A 19,418-nucleotide genomic window follows, 5' to 3' on the forward strand; every position below is an offset into this window, starting at 1 on the left:
CTTTCTCTACGGTGTATCAGCGAAACAAATGAAGTCATGATCTGCGAGCAGCAGATTCTGTATCAGCAACAAAGAGGGGAAACAATCCTTCTATTGATGTGATTCAAGGCAAAGCTGCTGAGGACAAATGGACAATGGAAAACAATTCTCCTCACACAGCACAACAGAACTCGTCCACACACTGACATCAGATCTCAGTCTGTCAGTAAAATAATGATAATAATACATAATGAATACAGCACTTTTATGTCTCTACCAAGAAATTAGACTTATATAAATGTACAGGATGTGTACTAAGGGTCAACTATGTATGGGCCTTAAGTAGACGAGAGATATACTCACTACTTTAATTTGCAGAAAGAAGCTCTACATCGTTCTTTCCTATACAGTAGTAGTACTGTAGGTACACCTTGTGTTATTTACATTTGAAATTTAAGTTAAATGTCTTACCTCGTATAGAAAAGAGTGTTCATTTTTATTGGTTTTTAGTTTGAGGAAACTTTAGCTGAGATGTCAAGCCAAATTCTTGAAGACCACTGCAAAAATGCAATGATGTATTTGCTTCAATGCAGTTACAACAACTACAACAAAGCCTGTTAAAAAAAAGAAACTGAATAAAATTGACTGAGCAGCCTTCATGTCAAGCTGGACGTATAATGAGACTAATTACAGTAATAAATCAAGAGCAAAAGATTATGACTGGACTATTTTAAAATTAATGTTATGCAGTAAAACTCATTTAAAAAGCTCATACTTGTAACTCCAATGTATCTGCTTTCTTCTCCTCAGAAACATCCAATATTTCTACTAGATTTTGTGCAACGTATTAACATGAACAAAATGTATTCTTGGTTTTAACATGTTCACTTTATTAATTTTCACACAGGAACAACAAAAGGGTGATTTCTTTTTTTTTGGAATGCAAGACACAACAGTGCACAAACAAATAGAATTACGTATTAGTTGCAGTAAATATAAGACAGCTTGTAGGAGATAAACATGTATGTCTGTGATCAGGTTTAATAACAAAGAAATGGCATTAACAATATGTGTCTATCCAGACATTGATCGGTAAACTACAGTTTGCAAAGTTTAAAATCTCAGTTCAGCAGTGTAAAAATTGTACACACATAAATGTAGTTTCTGACCGACATGTGATCAAGTCAACAAGGAGTGTATGCCCTATTCATAGTGCTCAGAAGGATACGCTGTGAAAATACTGTGGTTCACATGAGGATTAAATGACAGAAGTGTGACATTTAATACTGAGACGCATGTCAGTTACATGTGAAATACTGTGAACATTTCAATTAGCTGGAAAGGAAACTCAGCTGATGAGAGGGCATCACTGAAACGGAGGATATGGCCATGTCATCGCCACCACGTGTCATGATATACAAGGAATTATATGTACACTCTCCAATTCTTCTTCAGTCAAGTACAGTTGTGGTGAATTAAACCAGTTTCCAGCATAATTAAACCAGCACAAAAATTTGCAGCTAGTTATTTACTGTTATTTATGTACTGTATATACAGTGTTTCTCTCAAGAGAGCGTTTTCAAATCAAAATCTCTTAATACTTTTTGGCGAACAGCATCTTAATAGACTCTTTTAGTATAACTTTTACAATTTCCTTCATCCTTCTGCTGCTTTTACCAATCTCAGGTCACTCTGGGACAATGATTTCACATCAGCTTCCTGTCAGGATGATCTGAGGCACGTCCAGAGCGCTGGTGTCGGACTTCTAGATGTTTACTCTGGACATGGTCAAAATGCTGGAGCAGCTCGTTGAAATCCATCTGCATGTGGGAGGCCCGTTTGGAGGCCACCTGCTGTTTGGAGTCCATATACTTGGACTCATCAAGAGTCCTCATGAGCTCTGGGTTAGGGACGCACCGCAAGCGGTGGGAGAGCAGCTGGAAGGCCTGGCTCTGTGGCAGCAGCATCAGCAGACCATACAGTGCTTTAATCAGATAAGGGTTGTTCTCCACATCGAGGAGCTGCAGGCGCAAGTAGGTGAAAATGGGGCTTTCTATGAGCTGTACCAGTTTGTCTACCTCCATCAGGAAGTCCACTGTTACTTCTAAATCGCCAAACTTCTGAATGAGATCATAGGCGTGTTTATAGTTCTGTGTGAGAAAACAGAGTGACACAGTGGCCACAGGGTTGTGGCACCAGGAGCGATAGAGGCAGCAAAACAAAGCACAGCTCTCCTGGGTGCGCAGGTCTTTCAACTGGTTGCGTAATTGGAAGAGCTCAGCAGAAGTAAGCAGAATGGTGTTAAGTGTTTGAACCATAGTGGAGGCAAATTTGAGGTCTTCTTCCTTCAACAAGATGTCAGCCATGGAGTGGAAGATATTCTCTGCATGAAGCAACAAACACAGCTGCCTGATGATGAAAGCTCCTCTGTTCTCCAGAAGCTTTCTCTCCTGACTCAAGCGTTTCAACAAGTTGATCATGAACTTGTAAAAATAGGAGTTCATACTCGGAGTGGAGGGAGAGCAGTCCACTGCTTTGGAACCTGTGCTAAGCTGCTGTCCTGGCTTTGCACCCTCTGGGACCTTGAGCTCCAGTTTGCTGTCGGTGCCATCGCAGGACCCAGTTTGGTCTGTCTGGCCAGCAGGAGACGATGTTATCTCAGCTAGCACCTCCAAATCTTTCAGTATCACCTCATCAGATTCATCAGACAGTGTTTTCAACAGCATGGGAAATAAACTGTCAGTGTGGCGGAACATTTTACGTGGTGTTTTGATGTAGAGGTGGTAGAGCCATTTGAGCACAGCTATACGAGTCATCATGCCAGTGGAGGAGTCATGGAGATGGCGGTCCAGAACCTGAACAATGCCATCCAGGTCCAAAGTTACATGCGGCCTTTCAGAGCTTGCTGGAGTGAAGAAGCTGATGTTACTGAAACCAACAGATTCTTGTGATGCATTCAGCATATCATTGCTGTCTGCTTCCATCTTGGGCTGGCCATCTTCCTTTGATGGTGTCCCTGTACTTCCACTTTTGTCCTCCTCCTCATCCTCATCATCCTCAGGGGTCACCAGTTTCATCAGACTGTAGTTACAGGCACTGGCCACATCTTTAGTATTTTTCTTTCTGTCATCATAAGAAAGACAAGGCAGCACTGCAGTTAAAATTCCAGAGGAGTAAGGGAGCACGACTCTGCCTGCAAGCTGAATAAACTCTCGCATCCAGGTCATAGCAGTCAGCTGGATCAGGTCATTAGTTAGTTTGGTCTCATCTGCAACCTGGCAGTGGATGACCAAGATGTTGGCCATCTCTGCAAATTTCACACTGGATGGAGTCTTTTTAATCTCCTTCAGAAACTCCCCCAGCACCACCTCACACGTCCTGCGGATCTCCTTGCTGTTGTCTCCCAAGATTTGGAAGAGCCCATCCAGGATCTCAGGTAGATAGTCCAACAGGTTAATATCCGGCACTGACTCCAGAACGTGGATCCAGGATATGATGAACTGCCTGGCATACTGATTATTGGAATAAATTCTCTCTCTGAGCAAGGGAACAAATGCCACCAAGTCAAACTTGTTACTCTCTGTCACTATGTCCTTCAGCAGTCTGTCCAGGAGTTCAGAGCCACTTTTCACATTGGGATCTGGATCTGCAGCAAGCTTGCTGAGACCATCAAAGAGCAGGTTAAAGTGAGGCAGCACAGCTCCTCTTGCTACTTTGACTATATTATAGAGGGCCTCGCAGGCATAGTAGCGCAGGCGACTGTCTGAGTCATTAAAACACGTGAGCACTGGCTCAATAAGTTCCTTCAGATACAGACCAGAGTCCTTACCAAGTGCGATAGAGCAGGCTGCCAAACCAATGAGACCCCCCTTGCGACTGTGGGGGTGCTGGGAAAGGGCGAATTCCGACGCCAGGATCTGGATCACATGCCTGATTTGTGTAGAGTTGTTTTGAGCCACAAACTCCCGCACCAGTTTCTCGATCTCTAACGCGGCTACTTTCCTTTTCTCGTACAGTTTGTCATTCAGAGCCCGGACAATGTTGGGTGTCAGAGGCGAGAAGTCCTTTTCCGTGTTCATGTTCGTGGCTGCGGTCACACCGGATCGTGTCTAATGAAACCTATGATGATGATAATGCTGAATAACACAGCAGAGAAACAGCATATGTTTCATTGGCGAACCAGGAAGCCTTGTAATACAGCGCAGCTGACCAGTTGCATCCGCCGGAAATACGCCACGGGTGTTACAAGTATTTGGGTCCTACTGTCCCACTGTACTCTCAAGCTCGCAATGCATGTAGTTAATAAACATCACTCACGAGTGTGTGCCTGTTGTCAAACAGGGGGAATCAGATGAGCATGTCATTGTTTACTGCTAAATATACTGTCGAGAACGAGCAGCAATGAAAACGAAGCAAGAAAGCTTTGAATAGAAATCTGAGTCTAATAAAAATGTATTTGCTGGATTAGGGGGTCTATTCCAACCACAACTGGGTTAATCTAAATAATTAAATGTGTTGTGATATGCATTATTATTATTTTGTAAAGAGTTTAACAACTCTGGTCCACATTCTAACAAAGAGTGGCGGTAAAGCACCCAAAGTGGGCTGCCACCCGCCATTAAACGGCAAAGAAGAAGAACCGTTAGGGTCCGTGTACGTTTTGACCGTCCGTTTTCGTTTCGATTAACGCGTTTTCGGTTTTATTACAGTTTGTAATCCGAAGTTTTATTTGGGTATATTTCGCTGATGAAGAGGGGTTTAACAGTCTGCAGCAGCGATGGACAGCCGCGTTTCTTTCCACTCTCAGCTCTCCTCCATCATGGAGACGATGGCCAAGTCTGCCTTCAGTCATATCAGCAAACTGGTGGATGAAGATTCTGCCGAGCTCCGACTCGAGTTGTCTCGGCTTTTGTTTGCTAATTCAGCCCTGACAGAAAAAGTAAACAGTCTTGAGTGTGAGCTGACCATTGTGAAAAGCGACGTGCCCGTTTTGTGCAAAACTTATAGCAGCGTGGGCGTACAAACTGTCTGCTACAAAGACGGAGATCCTCACGGTAACTTTCTGTCAGATTAACACAGTAATAGCATCTGCCCTGGAGATAAACACGAACCGCATCGGTGTGTAACTGTTTTGTCACTCATTTAACTTCTCAGTGTCCGGGTCTCCTGTTATAGAGGGGATCTTTGGTAAAGACTGGTGTATGAATCTGTGGAAAGACAGAGACCCATATCGTCTGGAGACAGTCACTAACTCACCACAGTGTTGTGATAAGGTGAGAGGATCTGTGTGTTATAGAGGCGTTCAATGAGTGAGGTCTTCGTGGCAATAAATACTACACAGGCTAAAATAGACAATGATATTAACTATACTTCAACAACAAAAACACGTTCTTTCCATGGAAAAGCAGATGTATGTATGTATAATACTGTTTAGATGCCCTGATATACCAGAATGTATATTGGTTCAACTTGTTTATTTCTTTTCTTTTCTTACTACTATTACTTAATCAGTTGTTTTGTCCAGAAACCAACACTATTTAACCAGAATATATATTCACTTAAGAAACATAAATCACAGCACTTCTTATTATTTTATAGAATTCTCATTCAAACCAATTATTTTCCATCCCTCAGACAGAAGTCATTATTGACTAAAACAACATTTTTTTTCTAATTAATTAAGCTTTCATCATAGGAAATGTTGTTGTATTGAACAACAGCCCAACATCTGAAATCTTTCTACTTTGTAGTTGGTGCCTGATCATATTACTGTGACTGAGATCAAAGAGGAGGATTATGAGGAAGCTGCCGGAATCCGCCAGCAGGAGACATTTAGTACAGTGGGTAAGAGTGTAAGACTGCAGAGGACATACAGCAGATTTAACAGGTTTACATTAACTCTGTGTTTGTTTTGTGTGTTTGTATGCAGATGACCATGAAGAAAGTTCCGTTGTGGAGCTCGAGCGGCTGTCAGTCAGCTACTCTGCTGATGGCAGCACTTACAGTCTGTCATTTGATCAAGAAGAAGACCTGGTTGAGTCTGCAGTTGATACTGAAGAACCGTCAGAGGAGCTGTCTATCAACGATACAGAGGAGACCTTCAGCGCTCATATTATTCCAATCAATGAGGACGATGACGATGACGACGATGTACAGTTTGTTCAAGAAAGTCACCAGGAGCCTGCTATGGACACTGCGTGGTTGCCTGGCAACAACAAGCAGCAAACATTATTGGCCGACACCATTGAAAACAGCACTGCTTTGGAGAAAGATTCACATGATAACTTTAATATGCTCAATGAAGAAACAGTCGGAGATCTAAACAAAGACATATTCACATGCAAAATATGTAGCAGAACATTTTACCACAAGGGCACTCTAACACACCACATGAAGTTTCACAAGTCAAACTTCTGTAGCATTTGTAAGCAGCATTTCCCACACAGGAGTAAGTTAAACATGCACACCTGCATACCTCCTGTTCTGTCACACACCAAGTCTTGTGAGCTGTGTGGGAAGTCTTTTGCAAACCCATCGGCTCTGAGAATACACTATGTGGTCCACACAGGAGAGAAACCCTACAGCTGCAGCTTGTGTGGAAAAGGGTTCACCCAGAAAGGCAATCTGAAATGTCACCTACGCATCCATACTGGGGAGAGACCATTTATCTGTGGTAAATGTGGAAAGACCTTCACACAAAAGGTAAACCTCAACCATCATTTAATGGCACACAGAAATCGTGAGGTGGAATCGGGTAAGCCCTTCAAATGAATCCAAGAACTTAATGGCCTTCGGTAAATGACTGATCTGATTGTAGTACATGAAAAGTAGCTTTATTAATTTGAGTGGATAATACAGTACTCCTCACATTGATGTAAGTTTAGTTAATGTCATGTGAGTAATAACACATAGTGTGTAGTAACTGTCATTATGCTGCACTTACATACATGTTCTGTTGTATGACATTTAAGCTGTTCAGTGTTGTAATAGTTGATTCTGGGTTTGCAATAAAGAAAAGTCATAGATTTTCACCTTTTGAATGACAGTTTTATTGATGACCTTTTTTTAAAGGTGCTGTTTTTTTTATTTTCTTTGCCTTGGATATTCAACTGGGCTTTGTTAGGGGCATGCATGTGTGCGTGAGTGAAAATAAAAACAGATCAGTGTGGCGTGTTCAAGGAACTTGTATGCTTTATCATAGTCTGCTTTGTCTAAGGTGATATTAATGGTGAAGATTTATACAAGAAATTTCTTTAAAGGAAATTATCTTTAACAATTGAGCTATTTGGCTTGACTACTTGTTGACAGCAGAATTATGTTCTAGAACAGCTACGTCATTCAGAATGAAACAGTCACTGAAAATCGTTGTTAAGCTTTACGTGATCAACACACATCAACATTTCTTTTAAACAGTCATTTTATTTGAATTGATGAGTCTACCTGCTTTCTGTCCATTTACATGCCAGTTGAGGTGTGGCATGTAGTAGATACAAAGGAGAAGTGAGACTGACAAAAGAGTTGTTTAGTTGTTTCTGTTGAAGAGGTAGTTTTGAATGTTTGTGCTACAAATGTGCAAGAATTTACGGCATTCTTCAACAATATAGTATTACACTGAGGTATATGTAACATGTTATGCCAGCTGTGTGAATGTGACAACATGCAAGAATAAAATTATTTAGCATATTTTTTTTTTTTTCAAAATAGTTTGGCTCCAAAGAGCTACAACAGTATCCATATAGTGTTTAATATATTTGATGGTGGTCGACAATTTCATTTTAAATCTACTTAAAAGGACTGAGGAGGGGAATCCTACAATCCTCCCAGTCAAGTAAACAAAATCCCACCCAATCAGCACTTTTTATATCAATAAAACTGAAAACACACCAAGCTAAGATTTCACAGCTGCACTCTAAGCAGCTATTAAAATGAGCTTGTTTTATCTAAAAGGGGTATTTCAAATCTTCCTATATACACTACACACTGGCTCAAGTAGACCTACTCTGAACACTACACCAAATTCTGTGGTTGGTTGATTGGTCAAGTGAAACACTGGTGATGATTTAAACCATACTTGTATGCATAACACTTCCCACAATCCACACAACTATAGGGCTTTTCACCAGTGTGTGTCCGAAGATGTATGTTCAGAGAGCTTTTCTGGGAAAAACTTTTGCCACAGCTTGGACAGCTATATGGCTTCTCCCCCGAGTGCACGCGCTGGTGCAGTTTCAGATACGTTTTCTGAGCAAACCGCTTCCCGCAAACTGAGCAGCTGAACGGCTTCTCACCAGAGTGTCGCCTGATGTGGACTTTTAAACTGCTCAAGTAGTTGAACATTTTCCCACAGAATAAGCACTCAAAATGTCTCATTGGCTTCGCAGGTTTTGGCTGAATAGCGGGTGCTTTAGTTGTATTCATGTGGATGTCATCTGTATAGTCAGAGTATTCAGCCATGGCTGAAGAAGGATTTGTGTTGTCAGCCAGAGTGCTCATTGTTGCATCTTCTATTAACTTGTCCATAATTGTTGGTTGTATGCGTTGTTGTGTTTGATTTTCAGTCACCACAGGAAAGTTGTTTAATTCCCCTGAGTGAAGCTGTAGCTCATCAACAGATCTAGGAAGCATGCTGTCCTCCTCAAACATTCCAACAACTGTAAAATGAGAATACATGAAGTTATATCACAGATGCTAGGTGAGAGTATATTTTTTTGTTTGTTTTTAAACTGAACTTACTTTTCCTGTTCTCTGTGAAACTCATCTGCTGGCCAATAGGGTGATCATCATACATCTCCTCCTTGACAAAGATGAGATCAGGTTCTCTCTCTGTCAAGTCTATTGCCTACCAACAAGACAGGTGCAGACAACTTTAAAAATAATTGTTTGACATATTTACCAATTAAAAAAAGCTTTAAAATTATTCACTGACCTGCACTCCCATGCTTGTCATAGCAGTTGGCTCCATTGTTTCTTTTCTGTGAGAGGGCAGTTTCTCTTCTCTCCAAAAGTCCATACACCAGTCCTTTCCAAAAACTCCATCGATTGCTGGAGCGGGTTGCTGCTGTTCTAAAAGAAGAAGCAGATATGAAATTGTGGGGTACTACAGCTGGTTATCATAGTGTAAATAAATGTAGGTATTTCAAGATCAAATAAACTTTCAGAACAGCCTGGTTGTTTTTGAAAGGACAGAATGTGAAAGGCTAAAAATAATCCAGTGACTGCACACTTAATTGACAATTTATTAGAAACATCCAGCTAGTACAAAGGTTTTAACATTTTAACACAGCAGCTCTACAATCATTTCTCAAATCTTTTTGAATTTAACTGTACTAATTGTTTCTGCACTCTAAATTGACCGTAGGAGTGAGTGTGAGAGTGAATGGTTGTTTGTCTCTAGTTGTGTGTGGCCCTGCGATGGACTGGCGAACTGTCCAGGGTGTACCCCGCCTATCGCCCGATGTAGCTGAGATTGGCACAGCACCCCCCGCGACCCTCTGGTGGAGGATAAAGCGGTTAGATGATGACTGACTAATTGTTTCTGCTAGTTTGGCAATGTGTGTCTCTGCTTAATAACAAAAATGCAACTGTGTGTTCTGTTTAACATTGTGGATCTCAAACCTCTAGCTTTAATTTTAATTTTCCTCTGGCCCGCATATCATGGCTCGTTCTGCCAGTTTACCCGAAGGAGGAGTGGAGGGGGAAAGTCCAGGTACTATAAGCATCATCTCAGCATCAACACAGTCAAGTGATGTAATCTAAATCACTGTGTAATTTCTCTCACTGAGCTTCATAGGCTCAAAATAGCTGAAGTTTAGAAAACATGTAATGTTCACTTAGTGATGATCATCATATTACAGTTTATGCCCTCATTGTAAGCATTTTATGTCTGTTTCCAATTGTTTTTGATAGATTGTGTTATGAAAAGACAGTCTGAACACTAGTTTGGCATTTATGTTGATATTTATATAACAGACCTACCTGTTTCTGATTATTTCTGTTTTACTTTATTCATCTTATTTTCTACAGTTGTTGACACTAGCCTGTTAAAATGGTCAATTTCCTTGATGTGGGCTTGCATTGCTATCTTAAAATGCAAAGAGTATTGGTCTGTTTTTGATTATTCAAATGTCTTTAACTGTAAGTACTTTGTTTGAAATAGTTTTAGTAGCATTGTGAACAGGCCTGTCTATTTTTGGCCTCCATGACACATTTGACTTCACATTAAGCATTTATGGCCCTGTTTTAAAAGCTTCACTTGTTGTTGAGGATATGATAAACAGGTCTGATTATTGTTTCTGATGGTCACTCTTTTACTATATTCATATTTTTTAAAATATGGAACAGTTAAAAATGCCTCCCTCATGTTCTAGTCCAGTGTTTCCCTATCTTGGTCCCCCCTGCATGTTTTACCTGTTGCCCCGCTCCAACACACCTGATTGAAATGATCAACTAATCATCATCTCATTCACATTCATTTGAGTCAGGTGTGTTGTAGCAGTGCAACATCTAAAACATGCAGGGCAGGGGGCTTTAACTTTTGCACCTCCCTTGGATGTCCACCTCTTTCCTACTTAAACATTTGGACTGACTGCTGTCTGGATTTGATTATAATGCCAGATTAAAGTAAAGATAAGGTATGTGTTTGGGTAATTTTATTCCTTGTAACAACATATTTCCTATAATTATACTGTTATTTTGATTATTTATTGTTGTTTTTAGACATTATTTGTGGTCCATACATCGCCAGTTATTCTCCTTTGTGGCCCCTAGCTTTTTAAGTTGAATAGCCCTGCTCTAGCAGCTGGAGCGTGGGGGAAGGACGGGACCGCCGTAGACACCGGGCCTCTCACCTACGCCCCCTTGCAGCGTCTAACCGCTGTTAGAACGCAATGCAGCTCCACGAACGTCACTACTAAAAGCTTAATCAATTAAAACTGAACATTAAAATGGATATAGTTGGTGTTTTATTGTAAAGCTGTACGTTAGACCAAGGTAACTTCAGGGGTAATGTAGTCTACACTTCTGCTGGCTAGCCTGACAAATACAAACGTTCGTTGATTTGATGGTTAAAGCCTCCACCGCTGACTCACTGACCGTCCTGACCTGCAGGGTGCCGCCGGCTGACGCTGTTAACGTGGCTGGTATAGGTCTGTGCTTCCCTCGCTGCTCTCAGCTGGACCTCCAGTGAGTAACATCTCTTCTTCAGCGCCTCATTCTCCGTTTTATGAAGCGAAATCTCGGTGTGAAGGACGGAGGAGCACTCGTCAGCGAGGTTGCCTATTTCAACCAAAGCCGCCTTCGTTAGTTTGTCCAGGACGGCGGTCAACTGCGTCCGAAAACTCCGGTTTGTGGTATCGCACATCATCTCGGCTGGAAGGCTAAATATTGTAGAATTATGGCCAATTTTACCAGCGTTGCAACGCTGTTCCTCGGTAAAATATGTATAACTGAATCGCAAAGGATTGTGGGAAATTTCTAAACTCGTCTTCAACATTTACGAGGAGCCAGTGAAGGCAGCACAGTGGAAACGGACCGTTGGAAATATAAACATTAATATTGTTTATCGTGTAGTTCTTCAACTAAATTATGAATAGTATTGTGTTGTTGAAGCTAAATGATTGATTAATAAAGCACATATGCAGCTTGTAAACCTCGGTGACTGAAGCAGTCAATTAAATCAATGAATTCTCTCATTGAATATGAACTTGCCAAGTAACAGGAAACTATGGTTAGGCATTATTAGTTGAAAACACAAATTTTACAAAATCCAAACCTTATCACAGTAACCATTTAGGGTTTATTGTACCGATTTTGTATTAGACAGTGGGTTAGGTGATTTAAAAAATGTTTTGTTTGAAATTTTACACCCAGAGTGTTTTTATTGTACCATCCGGGTACTAAAGAGCACTGCATGATGCCATATTTGTCAGCAGGATTACTATTGCAACGACACATCATCAGTAGGGTAAAACTAACCTGTCTCACGACGGTCTAATCCCAGCTCACGTTCCCCATTAGTGGGTGAACAATCCAACTCTTGGTGAATTCTGCTTCACAATGATAGGAAGAGCCGACATCGAAGGACACTTTGTCAGTGTGAATACACTTGTGCACTTTAAATAGCAAGTGTGTGTGTGTGTGTGTGTGTGTGTGAAAGTACACTAACTGGGACGCAGCCCACGTCCACAGAGACGGCGCTCACTGTCCCTCAGTGGACACAATGATTAAATGCAACAGCTACTAACAACATGCTAATTGTATGTATTACTGTATGAATGTAATGATGATAATAATAGTGCTTCAGTGGGTGGAGACAGATTTATCCCACCATCTCTCTATCGTCTATTTCAATCTGCTTCTCCGTGGTTTGGGTTTGTATTGTTCTCTGAAAATCAACACTTTCCAGCTCTATCTTGTGGATCCTCCAGCATTCCCAGTCCAGAGGACATGTATGTTCCAACCAACTGTCTGATCAGCCAATCATTTGGCTCCTTGCAAAGGAACTACTACTCTACTTGACTGGGTCCATCCACCTGGCCCAGCTCTTGGTGCCCTGATGAAACTATGGGCCAGATCTGGGAGTGAAGCTCACCAGCAACTGTGTGGTGGCTTGTTCTAGAGCTCAAAATAGCAAAATGGTGTTGCTAACACTTGGGCTCAACACAAGGCATGAGGGCCAGGTGCTATGTAGGCCAGATGACAGGCATTTTAATTCATGACTTTGCAGATTAATTTTAGGGACTTGATCCACCTTCATTCTGCATTCTCACACACTGCATCCCCTCCTGCTTTGGCAACAGGGCAGCAGAGGAGAGACACAAATTGAACAGGGTAGTGAAAACCCCACATCATTAAGGACACCACTCATCTCTCCCATGTAATGTGTCAGATCAATGAATACTCAACTGTTAAATAACAGCAATCGGAGAATGTGAACTGCATATAAAAACTGTTCCTCTAATAATATTTTATTAAAATGGCTTATTCTATTTTTACCATAATTTTAGTTTATTAGTGCTGTTTAATATTAATTTATATTTTTACAGTATTCTGCCTTGCACTCAATTAAATTTAAAGTGGAGCATAAAAATGACAAACAAAAGAAACGTTGAATCCTGCTAGATATGGTAAAACCAGCATCAATAAGGATGACTATACTGTAGCACAATATCGTAAAAATAAAATGTAAGCCACAGAAAACATACTCGGTGACATATTTATAACACAGCAGGTGATGAAGTGTGGAGCAAAGATAACTTAATTAAAATACTTTATTTCAGTCAATCCACTGTAGAAGTGACACTTGACAGACTGTTTTAAGTGGTTCCATTAATTAATGATGCACTGAATGTTGGTGCATCAGATTCATGACCATACATGTTCAAACTAGGATCTAAATGTACTGCAAGGTGTTTTTTCAGATTACAGTTCTTTGTAAAACCCTTGCCACATTTGATGCAAACAAAAGGTTTTTCTCCAGTGTGTGTTCGCTGGTGCATATCAAGAGTGCATTTCTGAATGAAGCCCTTTCCGCAAATAGGACAGCGGTAAGGCTTCTCCCCGGTGTGTGTGCGCTGGTGTGTATACAGATGTCCTTTCTGTGCATATCTCTTTCCACATAGCGTGCACCTAAAGGGTTTCTCTCCTGTGTGACTTCTCTGGTGTATTTCAAGTTGACTGTAGCACCTGAAGCTCTTGCCACACTGCAAGCAGCCAAACCTCTTTGCAGCCGAGTTCCTTAAGTTGTGGATCTTCATATTTCTGAGCACACTTAAGCTTTGGGATGCAACATTTTGAGCAATGCTTTTTCCAACCTCCAGATTTGTGCTTGCAAGTGCAAACTGTGGATTCCATTGTGTTTCCCTCCTTCCTGGTCCAGCAAGAGATGAGTGGGAGCTTATGCTCGCAAAACTATCCGTGAACATGGACGACTGATGTTCTGCGATTGGTTTGGGATGCTGCATTACATCTGAACTCCGCTGAGCTTCTGTGACTGCTTCCTTTCCTGTAGACATTATAAAAGTAAGTTAATATTTGGAATATGACTGATCTTAAAGTCCTCAATGAAGGTCATACACAGTGGATTTATAGACCCTTTTAAAAACATTATTTCAAACAGTGTGTTCACAACAAATTCCTCCTCTTTTCTCTTACAGAAAATACACAGGCTTCCAGAAATTGCGGACTAAGGTGGCCTTCACATTCCACAAAAGATGTACCTCTTCATTTGCATAGTAAATTTACTTGTTTCCAAAATGCACACCGAGCTACTTTGTCCATTTGGTTTGCTGTCGAAATGTGGTGCATTTAACAATAGCGGCAAAAAGACCTGGGTAAGGGATTTTACATGGAGTTTGCATGTTGCACCCATCTGAACATGGGTTTTCTCCCACAGGCCAAAAACATGCAGTCACTCTAAATTGACCGTGTGAATTGTTTGTCTCTATATTTTGGCTCTGTGATGGATTGACGACCTGTCCGGGGTGTACCCCGCCTTTCGCCCTATGTCTGTGGGATTGGCACCAGTGTCCCAGTGACCCTCATGTAGAGGATAAAGCGGTCGTCAATGAGTGAGTGAACACATTTGTGGTAAGTTTATTCATTTTGTGCAGAAAACCCTCCTATACACACTGGACCTTTAATCAGTTGTAATATCTAAATTCAATTGTGGTCCCCCAATGTGTTGAAATGAGTCAGAATTGCATATTACACATTGCTTTGCAACCAGTTTTGATACAGGACTCACCGTTTTCAGTTCTCCTGTCTTGTTCAGTGTCTCCAGTGTCCACCTCCAGCAACTCTTCCTTTACCACAATAAGATCGGGCTGCTCTTTCGGTGTGTTTCTAACCTGTTGACAACACAATTATATCACCTGCACCCGTTACAAGCGAAGGACACAGTGCAATCGAACATGTTATGTTATGTATGTATGTATGGTTACCTCAGGTAGAGCTTGCTCTTCTCCATGATGCAACGTGCTACTTTCAGTGGAGGAACTTATGTTTTCCCTTAGGATCTCACTAGGACGTAATAAACAATGATTAATATCAACCATGCAGGCAGGGTGGAGCTGGGAGGAAAAGTCATGATGGCGACAGGAATCTGCCAGCCTACCTTTTTATGGCAGGTCTTGTCCTGTCAGACTCCAATACTCTGTTTGCTGAAGCGTCCCTAACCAGTGAGCATGCTGCTGCGTCCTGTCTGCTCCCCTGCGCCATGTAAAGCAGTTTCTCCATCAGCTGCAGTTTCTCTGTGAGCGAGACGATTTCGTTCCGCCCTCGGTTTATCTCTATTTTCAGCATCTTCGACTCAATCTCCACCAGTTTGCTTATTTCCATTACAGCTGTTTTGGATAACGCGTCCATGATGGAGACGAGCTGTGTCTGGAAAGAGAAGACTGTCGACATTGTTGAGAGTTTCTGTGACGCGCGAGAAATGTACGCGTTCAAAACGCACAGGGAGAAGAACCTTAATGTTCACTGTTAAGATGTAGTTACAATGTAATGCAGAATATAAACTGCGTGTGCATTCCCCCAATGCACGCGCGATCGAGGCTGCACACTCATATTGTTGGTGACATGGTGCATTGTTTCCATCTGCCGGTCAGGAGGATGCATAGCAACCGCTAATGATAAAATTGTTTATCTGAATCTTCGGTGAATTAAGCTTAGCCCGTGTTGAGCGAAATTCATCTGACTATAATTAAATATGTTTTTGTAACTTGCACATCTCTGTTTGTGTCTGGAAAAGTCTTTTTTAACCGCCTTTGAGGGCGAGCTATTTAGAACTCAAATGCCCAGAAGGCAGTGCGGTTTAAAATCCGACGCTGATTGGCTCTTGAAAAGTCATTTAAGGAAGTAGTTCGTTGAAATAGATTCGCCGACCGAAAATCCTCATGATGTCGGCACCTGAACTTCTGTCTAGGTAAGGAAACTTCCTCTCATGAGAAACAGGAGATACTGTGATATGGTTTCAGTTAAATTAGTTTCTCCTCCTGATATTTCCGATAGTGATTAATGCAATATGCCGTTGTTGTTATTAGCTTAAATCTACACTGCACTGCACATATTTAGCCACAGTAGTAGTCAACTTCAGTACAAGTGGTCTGAAAGAATGTCTTTAGTTTATCAACAGATTATGTAGGACATTTTTGTAATACGGGGAACCACATACCACTAATCCTAACCCTCGTTCTGGATCCTGCATATGTTTGACGAATCACAAATTAATCTTATGCGTGGTAGTTAAAACATGTTAAAAATAAATCTTATGTAAAAGGCAAAACAAATCTTCGAAAGTGGTTCCCTACGTAGTTCCTAGGAATGACGGTATCAGTGGAATTCAGTGTAGAATATTTGCTGACTCATTGTGATGGAGGACTTGGACAACTTAATTATATATTGCACAGAATGTAGTTTACTCACTCTTGTTCTCAGTGTGTTTCATTGAAGTGGTGAGCCTCTCATCAGTATGCAGTATGCCCTTGTGGTTCTTGGCTTTATTCTGTAGTCCACAGTCTGCATAGCCTTTGCTACAATACAGTATAAAAATAACTTAAGTATAAGTATGCTGGAAAAAAGGCCTTAACAACACCAGCACATTACATAATTTTTTTATATGACTCAATGATAGAATATTTACAGACCCACTTTGATACATTTCAAAAGGGAAAACTTCCTCATGTGTAGCTCAAAGTTTTTTCCATCTCACCCCTCTGGTTCGGACAGTGCTCTCATGGCTGCCAGGAGAATTGTGGTCTTCCCCTCCTCTGTGGAGCTCGGCCCGGTGCTGGCCCATTTGGTGACCTCTCGAGCTGAGAAGGCCATCACATCCCGTGGCAGGTTCACTCTGGGACTGTCTGGCGGAAGCTTAGTCTCCATGCTCGGCAAAGAGCTGCTTGCCCTGCCAGAGCTGGACTGCAGCAAGTGGGTGGTTGGTTTTTGTGATGAGAGATTGGTTCCCTTTGATGATCCCGAGAGCACATATGGTTTATACAAGGTATTAGCTGAGGACAGTTTTTACTATTAACAATGTTGCAATCACAGGAGACTGAAATATGTATCTTTTTTTTCCTTTTCTAGAGTAAATTATTTTCCAAGGTCAACATCCCTGATAGTGGGATTTTAACCATTGATTCAACTCTGTCTGTCAGTGAGTGTGCGGAGGACTATACCCACAAACTGAAGGAGGTATGCACATCTCTATCACGCACAATAGAGCACAGTAAACAAGCTTTAGCCATTTGGGAGAATTTACTATGAATAACATTTGTAGCAACACGTGTGCAGATTTTCAGGGTACTTAATAGTTAGGTTGTTTATGATCAAGGTAATGCCAATAAGAAGAAAGATTATTTTCTTTCTGCACAATCAAATACCATACATTTATCAGTACGTTACATATGTCCAACTACAAATTTACAGTACTTTTACAAATAATACATTGACCTACAGCTAAACGGACATGCACATTTTAAGTGATATTACAAACTTGTATTGAATTGAGGATAGTTAAAACAATGGTTCCTGCTTCAATCTGGTGTCTCACAGATTAAGTTATGGGGGCTATACCACCATCTGTTGCATGGTTTTTTGTTCTTTCTGCTAAGAAGGGATCTTTGTGACTCTGGCTGTATGTTGGGGTCTGTTCTCATGCTGCAGAATGAAAATGTTTCTATTCCATTTCTATGATTATATAGGCATGTTCTTTCAGCCTTCAATAATTTTGCATCTGAATTTTTATGGTATTGTTTTTGCTACTTTCAAACACAGGCCTTCCCAGATGACGACTTCCCTGTGTTTGACTTGTTACTGCTGGGCATGGGGCCTGATGGACACACCTGTTCTCTCTTCCCAGACCACCCTCTCTTGGAGGTGAGGACCATTTTCCAATGACTTTGATCTTTCTGCCTGCAAGTCATTGATAGGGCTTAATTTTTTTTTATTCTTCATTGTTGTGCCTATTTGTTTACATGTCTGTTTGTCTCATTTTTCTCATGGTTTTCACAATGGCACATTGTGACAATTGCACACTTTACTCATGATACATAATTGGGTTTGGTTGAACTTCATACGCAGGAAACCAAGAAGATTGTGGCCCCAATCAGTGACTCTCCCAAACCACCACCACAGCGTGTAACTATGACTTTTCCAGTGGTGAACTCTGCACGCTGTGTGGCTTTTGTATCAACAGGAGGAAGTAAAGCACCCATTTTGAAGGTAATATTTAGAGACTTGAACATGCGCATCTCAAAAACAGAATCTAAAGGCCAGTGAGGACAATAGATCAGCTTACATTATGTCCATGCTGGTTAAATTAAAAGGTTATAGTTACCACTGAGAGATTGAATGGAAAACTTAAAAAGGACTACAAGTTAATTAAGGGAAAAAGTTTTGTTAACCACTCCCCCACTGGTTCTGGAGAAATATGTTTCATACTGTCATATTTACTTTGCTAATTTTGTATTGTAACATGGTGACCACCTTCTTGCAGGAAGTGCTAGAGGGCAGAGAGGGTCCAGCCTTTCCAGCAGCCCGTGTTGTTCCAACCAATGGTGAGCTGTTCTGGCTTGTTGATGACCCTGCAGCTGCCTCCTTAACTATTCAAGTAGAGAGGCCAGGCTCAGGAGCCAAACTGTAGAGCCTTTCCAACAATGATGTGAATATGAATGAATTGACTTAAAATGGTGCAGAACAATCCCACTCTCACATCCCAACAAAGAGTTTAATTAGTTTACACATCAGTTGAGAGAGAGTATGGGGACCAAACAATTCACAACATGGTTTAAATTTCCATCAAAATGTTTGTGTATGTGTGTTCATTGTTCATGTGAGGAGGTACATCAGAGGTTAAGCACTATTTAGGTTTTAAAGTCACTGTACACGACACGTATTGCTTACTGTCGGTATTGTAACTAGTCTTACTCCAACAAGAATGCTGTGGACAAAACCACATCAGATAAAAGTATTATTTAAAGCAGAAGTCTTGTCAGACGATGGGCACAAAGGCATTTTAGTAAACTAGATATTCATAACACATTTATCCATTCACATGACACCGCCATTAACATTACAGTAAAGTAACAATATGCTCATAGTCTTGTAAAAGGGAAGTAATATTAAGGCAATTCCACCTTATTTCTATAGGAATCACCAAGTTAATGTTAATAATTCATTTTGATCCACACACCTTTTTATGTAATTGCATTGCAGTGATTGTAATTCTCATTACCAAGCTATATCATTGGAAAGTCCTTTTCAGGTATTACCATGTTGCTACTGTACTGTAAGGTATGGTATTATGCTTAGCTCATTAGAGGCGTGTTTCCGCGTGTATGTTCCCTCAAACATACAATAAACTTTGTTATAAGCAATTAAAGGTAATAAAATGCCAATGAAACATTATTCTTTGTGCCTTTACTGTCTGTGTATGCATGTTCAGT

The 19,418-nt window shown here is 41.0% G+C and overlaps 4 protein-coding genes across 4 annotated transcripts; 2 read left to right on the forward strand and 2 right to left on the reverse strand.

The window, feature by feature from the left end:
- Positions 1–845: 845 nt before the first annotated feature.
- vac14 (vac14 homolog (S. cerevisiae)) lies at positions 846–4,199 on the reverse strand. Its single transcript, XM_044051791.1, has one exon. The coding sequence runs from the start codon at positions 4,056–4,058 to the stop codon at positions 1,686–1,688; it is 2,373 nt and encodes a 790-aa protein (XP_043907726.1). The 5' UTR covers positions 4,059–4,199; the 3' UTR covers positions 846–1,685.
- Positions 4,200–4,573: 374 nt separating this feature from the next.
- LOC122785827 (gastrula zinc finger protein xFG20-1) lies at positions 4,574–7,010 on the forward strand. The gene is made up of 4 exons (XM_044051799.1): positions 4,574–5,033; positions 5,134–5,252; positions 5,730–5,823; positions 5,909–7,010. Exons 1-4 carry the CDS (start codon positions 4,757–4,759, stop codon positions 6,748–6,750), a joined length of 1,332 nt encoding a protein of 443 aa, XP_043907734.1. The 5' UTR covers positions 4,574–4,756; the 3' UTR covers positions 6,751–7,010.
- Positions 7,011–8,016: 1,006 nt separating this feature from the next.
- Positions 8,017–15,552, reverse strand: LOC122785261 (gastrula zinc finger protein xFG20-1). Its single transcript, XM_044050989.1, has 8 exons — positions 15,092–15,552; positions 14,919–14,997; positions 14,723–14,825; positions 13,296–13,981; positions 11,071–11,461; positions 8,906–9,042; positions 8,713–8,818; positions 8,017–8,630 (listed from the first exon to the last, which is right to left on the reverse strand). The coding sequence occupies exons 1-8, from the start codon at positions 15,382–15,384 to the stop codon at positions 8,017–8,019; spliced, it is 2,409 nt and encodes an 802-aa protein (XP_043906924.1). The 5' UTR covers positions 15,385–15,552.
- A 265-nt stretch (positions 15,553–15,817) lies between these two features.
- On the forward strand, positions 15,818–19,380 carry pgls (6-phosphogluconolactonase). The gene is made up of 6 exons (XM_044051803.1): positions 15,818–15,901; positions 16,705–16,975; positions 17,059–17,166; positions 17,749–17,850; positions 18,055–18,195; positions 18,470–19,380. Exons 1-6 carry the CDS (start codon positions 15,873–15,875, stop codon positions 18,614–18,616), a joined length of 798 nt encoding a protein of 265 aa, XP_043907738.1. The 5' UTR covers positions 15,818–15,872; the 3' UTR covers positions 18,617–19,380.
- The last annotated feature ends 38 nt before the right edge of the window (positions 19,381–19,418 follow it).

This window comes from Solea senegalensis, linkage group LG19, assembly GCF_019176455.1.
Source record: "Solea senegalensis isolate Sse05_10M linkage group LG19, IFAPA_SoseM_1, whole genome shotgun sequence".
NCBI classification, from domain to species: domain Eukaryota; kingdom Metazoa; phylum Chordata; class Actinopteri; order Pleuronectiformes; family Soleidae; genus Solea; species Solea senegalensis.